Here is a 6,280-nt window from a genome sequence, read left to right on the forward strand (position 1 = left end):
TTTCTGATCCAGACTGTTTATTCAAAATATTATAGATACATGCATGCAAGGACCCTGAGGACGCTCTGCGGGGACACTCTTCATCTCCTACACGGACACATTTATTCATTTTGAACGAATAGGATGTTCGAGTCACCTCCAAGAATCAATATACACATCGAAAGATCCCCTGTGGCTTCCTGACTGGTTTCCCTGGTTTAACTGGAGCTCCCTCATGCCCACTGGAAGGCATCACACACAGTATTCACCACAGCCCATAAATTCACACAACGCAGAATTCAAGCACACAAACACACACACAGCACAAACCCTTGGCAGAGCCCGCGCAGCCTTTGGAAGGGGGCTATTTTAATCTCCCATCGCAGCAGTGGCTGAACACTGTCCCCTACAGTCTGTCAGCATTCACGCACTGCTGTGCTGCTTATTGGCATCACGGCCTTTTTCACAGCAACGTTTTAGAAAAAGGGCACAAGTTTTACAATTATAAATCTTAAACGTGGCACTTGCAGCGCTACAATCCTTAAAATATATGAACTCCTTCAAATCTGTCATGAAAGACAAAAAGTGCTAAAACAAACGTGTATATTTTAGTCTACATACTCATCACTGTGTGTTTTATCCGCATTAGCGTGAACAAGCGGTTTCTCTTTTCATTAACCCACCACCAAACCGTTCATTACATTTCAACCCATTCTTTTTGCTATTTGTTCCAATCAAGTCGTGGTCTGCGTGCAGCGGGTGCCTCATGTTTGCTCTGCCTCGTGGCGTGCCAGCGCGGGGGGTAGCGTGGACCCACAGGGGCCGTGGAAGTGGAACCTGAAACATAAAAAGGGGAAATAAACGTGTGTGCGTGTACTGTAAGCGTGATAGAAATGAGTGACGGTTAACGGTCGCACGCGTACCGAGTGTGTGAGAGGAAAATGACACGTACTTGAACTTCATGGTGGCCGGCGTGTTCTCCATGTTGAATTCGGCCACAGGGACGCCTCTGGCTGCCACCTGAGGGGCAAACATGGCTGCTGGATACACGACGGACGAAGTGCCAACCTGCAGAGTGAGATTTTAATTGGAAATGTAAATACATCAAAAAAATAACTTGACGCGTTACTTTAATGCACATCTGGCACATATTTGTGTTCTTTCAATATTGGCACATTCCATCCCTTCCTTATTAAACAAAATAGATTTAACATATTCATTATTAAAAGTTTCCTTTTTACATGTAAGGTTTAGTATTTTTTCTTCTTCACTTGCTATATTTAATGTGACCGTCATGTATAAAAAAAACAGGGCAATTAACTTAATTCTGATTTTGAACAGCACAAACTCTTAAAAGGACCAATGAGTGGAGGTAAAACTACAGGTGGTTAATCAGAAAGCTTTAAAGGGGATGTATGTATTGATGATTTAATCATTGCTTGAGTACAAAAGTGACACCGTAAAGGGATATTAACTTGTATAAACTTATGTTTACGCCGTACCAAGTTAACCATCCTCCAGAGACCACGGAACCTCTTACCTTTTGTGAGAAATAAACATTTGTACAATTTATAATCAGGATGTAAATACAAATGGCCACTTTGTTTGTGACAATGGTATTTTTTCAAGACTTTAGGATTTTGGTTGTGAAACTCCACCTACAGAACACACACACACACACGAACGCACCACAAGGCAGAGGTCACAGCTGTCCAACACTTTCTCTGCGCGAGTGAGGATGTCCGAGTCCAGATTCTCTCCAAACCAAACCACAGCTGGTCTCAGGAGACCGTGACAGCCTTCATGCTCACACCTGAAACACACACACACACACACTTATCATTATCTGAAGCTTTTATCCAAAGCAACTTACATTGCATTTTTTAACCCATGTTTTTTTTTTGCATTTTGCATTTCACCCGGGGAGCAGTTAGGGGTCGGGTGTCTTGCTCAGGGACACGTGGACATGGGACATGGGTCGTGGAGCAGCCGGGAACCAACTGCAGTGCCCGGCTGCTCTACGCGCCGCCGTCGCCCAGACGTAACAACAAATGAGCTCCATTGAAAAAGAGCATGCAGGAAAAGAGAAGATGAGCGTGTCTCACCTGGGCAGATCCTGAACGGAGATCTGGGCATCGTTTGTGTCCGGGTCCGGAGCTCTGAGGAAGCAGTTTGGTAAAAGTCAGATTAGCCTGAAAATGAAACCGTGCACAGCCGTCAATGTGTGAATCCCACCAAATGTATGGATTCGTCTTTACGGCCGTGCGACATCAATATCACTTGTACGGCTGGAGATTTAATCAGAATTACTGTTAACGGTCCGGTCAGATCAGCTGTTCCATCAACGATTCTGATACTCGCGTTTAATTTTAGCACAGGACTTCCGTCATTGTGTCAACAGCGCAGACTAAATTGATTAGTGGAACATTTCCGCCATTACAAAAAAAAACTTGTTTAAATGTCAGATAATTGACAGAGTGACATTTCAGTTTGGCCACAGCTTTTCCTCGTCCCTGCGTCATCACGTGTCATTCGGCGGCTGACATCTGACAAACCAAAACTTTTATTTTTTCCCTCTGGCATTTTGTGCTCAAATTAATATGATCGATATCTGATTCTCATTGCGACTCTGCCAGGGGTCGTGGGTTTGTGTTGTTGCTGCGTGTTCTTTTCTGTTGTGTGTGTGTTTGGGGAGGGGCCTGTGCGCTTAAAACTTGCCCCGCCCGTCAATCCCTGTAGTTTCTTTCTTGCATGTGCTACCTTTGTTTGTTCACCCTCAGAGCCGGCCGGGGAATTACATTGTTAAGGTAAAACAATCCAAACCCCCCCCCCCAGCGTCATCAGGCGGGGCGCTTACCCTTTGCCCTCCAGCGCCGCACAGATTGGGCTCTTGTAATTGGCAGCTTCATGACCACAGCTTATACAGCGGGTTTTGAATAGACTTCCTGAATTAAAACCACAAGAGTAAATAGATTATGTTAAAATTAGCTGTTGTTTTTATCCAAAGCGACTAAAAGCCAAATCAGATTAGTCGGGAGGACACTAAATTAGTAGCTTCGTCCGGATTAATGCCGGCATTCGGGTTTCTTTGTACTTGCCGTGGATTTCCAGGATGTCGTTGGAGCCGGCGCGGCGGTGGAGCTCGTCAACGTTTTGAGAGACCACCGTAACCGTGCGGCCCTGTCTGCTCAGTCGCTCCTGGCACTCGGCGATGGCCAAGTGGGCCGGGTTGGGGGTTTTTGTGAGCATGACCTCACGGCGGTAATGGTAAAACTCCCAAACACGCGAGGGGTTCCTGGAGAAGGCCTCCGGGCTGGCAAGTTCCTAAAGATGAAAATGTGACAAATGGACAAAAAAAACAAACAACAACAATGGTTTATGAGGCTGAAAAAAAAAAAAAAAACACGTTAAGAGGTGAAGCACACGGACTCGTCTGCACAGCAGCGTTTCCACAGAGCCTCAGAAAAGCAGCGGGGAACTCGGTATGTCGTATTCTTCTTTAAGTAAGAACTATTTTAAGCCAAAGTAAACCTTTCAGTCAAAGTTATTCGTTAAGTCTGCTCCAAGCTCTCTCGGCAGGATGGAGAGATCATACATGTCATCTGGCAGGAGGAGGAGAAAAACGTTGCGGGGCATCTGACCTACTTTACTTAGCTTGCTGCCAGCGTGACTCCACCCTGAGTAAGCATCAGAAACGTGAAGCAAATTTGAATTAAAACACTGTCAAATGCGCTCGGTTGACAGTTAATTAGTTGCACCCAGTTTGGATGAATGCAATTTTGAAAATCAATCCTTCATTTTTTCCAGGTTCAAGTGCTTTATGTTGAAAACGTGAAACGTATTTTCTCTAAATCCCTTTGAAGGCTGCGGTCTGTGGTGCTGTCAGATTGCCTTGCGTTTTTACTACCATTAAATGAATGAGAGGGAGCTAAGTAGCCCCAAAACCTCAATGTAATACCATACATTTCAACAATACAAGCATATACTTGCATACCTGCGCTTGCCATTTCCTCCAGTAGCCTCCTGCTCCTCTGAAGGTGGGGACCCCACTCTCGGCACTCACGCCTGCCCCCGTGATGATGGCTATATTCTTGGCCTGGGAGAAGATCTCCCTGAATGCTGCCAGGTCTGCAAACAAACGTGACCATATGCAATCACATGACGGTTAATAAAAGGCTCATGAATGGATAACTAATAGATGACTAATAGGAGAACGGCATCACCAAAACTGTGAAATAACAAAGCGGTATCAGTTAAGAATCAAAAGCACCTGAACTGGGCCGGGCCATGTCTCGGCTGCCCTGCGGCCTTTTCAGGTGGACACGCAGGTGAGAGTTTATTAGGCCTCTGTAGGGGAGCCGGCGCACAATCATCTGGAAACAGAAATGTGACGTTCGTCACAGTGGAAAAAACTGAGTCATTTGCCTAACGTCACTGCTTTATAGTTAAATTGTTTCTTTATCAAAACAAAACTATTTGCTTCAATTCAGTGCACGGCCACGTTTGGTCCGAAACGTGCATTTGATGCGTCCCTGCGAACACAAATACTTGGGAAACTGTTGTTTCAGCCCTGAAGATGAAGATGCATTTGAAACCGAGGAGAGTGCTGTCAAAGTGGCCACATGAAGAGGTTTTTGATCTTCCGACAGAAAAGCTGCAGGTGTGTGTTCTCCTGATGCGTCATGGAATAATCAGAGGTTAACATTTAAAACGAGCGCAGCATTAACACGTGTTTCGGTGTATTTAGCCACCGTGTTAACTGGTGACTTCCTCGTTAGTTCTCAATCCGGACAATCAGATAACAGAGCTCCTGCACAATAACCATCCCCTCCCAGTTAGCTTCAGCTTATGTCGTTAGCAGGCGAGCTAACAGCCTGTCAGCAGGGTTAGGAAGAAGCGAGCGAACACACCAACCGGAAACAGCGACGTCCTCACCGGCGCCCGTGCGGCTCGGAGCCGCTGCGTGCTGTTGTGGAGGATTTGGTTAGAGTGGCAAACGTTACGCCGGGGTCACCGTCAGCTGGAGAGAGCAGGAACTCGGTCGGTGTTCTCGGTCTTTAGACGCTCTTCGGTTGGCCGACCTGTGAGAAAATGCGCCAATGAGAAGCGTCCGCGAGGTAAACAACACGCGTCCCGAGGCGCAGGTGTGACCAGCAGAGGGAGCACGTGTCCTCCTCAAAGCGCGTTCACGTCCATCTGACCCCTGAGATGCTTCACGAGCTGCACAACCACAAGAGCTAGAAGCACGCTGTTTTAAGTAAAGAATTCTGCCTTCGAAATGTCACTTAAAGGACACAAAATAAAGCTATAGGCCCATTTCAGAATAATGTTTATGTTCATGTATTTATTATAACTCATGCATCAATAAGCAGATTATTGTTGCAGCTGGTAAAGGTGTGGCTTATTTTAAGTCGTATCTGAACCTGTGTTACATAATTCATTTGTTGATTCTATTTTGTACTGTAAACAAATAACTGAAGTAGTTAAATACATTTAGTACGGCATTAGGAGATTATGAATACTCTAGTAGAGTAGGTTTACTTAAAAAAAAGAGATAAAATTCGCCAATGTTCATAGCTGCCAGTAACAAAATAGTACACATTTATTTTAGTGCATCTTATTGTAATAATAGTAAACCATTGACAGTCATGTATATTGTTTGTCCACTAGAGGCCAGCATTGGCTTAATAAAAAGTGAATTATAACGCTTCATTTTTCTGATGTTTTTACTAAAATAACGCTGTGCAGCTTGAAATACAACTGATTGATTACTAGGTCACAATGGGATGTTGATGTTTTAAAGCTGCCAGGTAAGACAATAATATAAATGATTTAGTTGAGTAGAGACATTGCTAATATTATTTCCACATCAGTTTTGGAATCCTTAACACACGTGCTATTTCAATCTGGTAAAGTGGTGCCAAAAATTCAGGGATTTCTATTTTTTTTAATAAAAATGCGTTTACTAAAAGGGATACATACCTATTTGTGTTTATATATTTGTCCTTTGAACCTCAAGAAAATAACTTGTTTTCATCAAGCTGTAAAATGATCTATACATATATACAAGTCATACAAATCTGTCACAATTTCCCCAATCCCTGACGTGTCAATTTTCAAAATGCTTACTTGTTACTACTGTTGCAAAAATCAAACAAATTAGTTGCAAATATATTAAAAAAGCAAATCCTAAATATGGAGGAGCTTGAAGAAAAGATTTTCACTGTTAAATGCCATTTAAAATAATAAGCAGCATTGTTCTCTCAATAAATCACAATGACGTTCAAATTTCACTGGCCAC

At 43.8% G+C, this 6,280-nt stretch overlaps 1 protein-coding gene across 6 annotated transcripts; it reads right to left on the reverse strand.

Annotated features, from left to right (window-relative positions):
- sirt5 (sirtuin 5) lies at positions 1-5,350 on the reverse strand. Of its 6 annotated transcripts, none has more exons than XM_040185201.2 (9): positions 4,894-5,350; positions 4,250-4,352; positions 3,974-4,107; positions 3,078-3,303; positions 2,837-2,924; positions 2,085-2,138; positions 1,669-1,792; positions 932-1,047; positions 1-816 (listed from the first exon to the last, which is right to left on the reverse strand). In XM_040185201.2, exons 2-9 carry the CDS (start codon positions 4,350-4,352, stop codon positions 744-746), a joined length of 918 nt encoding a protein of 305 aa, XP_040041135.1. In that variant the 5' UTR covers positions 4,894-5,350; the 3' UTR covers positions 1-743. The 6 variants fall into 6 exon arrangements, with proteins under 6 accessions (XP_040041135.1, XP_040041136.1, XP_040041137.1 ...); XM_040185202.2 differs by having other exon boundaries at positions 4,890-5,187; XM_040185203.2 differs by having other exon boundaries at positions 4,915-5,081.
- Positions 5,351-6,280: the final 930 nt, after the last annotated feature.

This window comes from Gasterosteus aculeatus, chromosome 8 (assembly GCF_964276395.1).
Source record: "Gasterosteus aculeatus chromosome 8, fGasAcu3.hap1.1, whole genome shotgun sequence".
Lineage (NCBI taxonomy): Eukaryota > Metazoa > Chordata > Actinopteri > Perciformes > Gasterosteidae > Gasterosteus > Gasterosteus aculeatus.

Bases quoted from the DNA above. Each gene is read 5' to 3' on its own strand.
- sirt5 (XM_040185201.2), bottom strand. From the start codon at position 4,352: ATGATTGTGCGCCGGCTCCCCTACAGAGGCCTAATAAACTCTCACCTG. The intron at 2,925-3,077 runs GCAAGTACAAAG...GTTTTAATTCAG, and splicing joins CGACATCCTGGAAATCCACG to GAAGTCTATTCAAAACCCGC. The intron at 1,048-1,668 runs GTGCGTTCGTGT...CTCACTCTGCAG, and splicing joins GCTGTGACCTCTGCCTTGTG to GTTGGCACTTCGTCCGTCGT.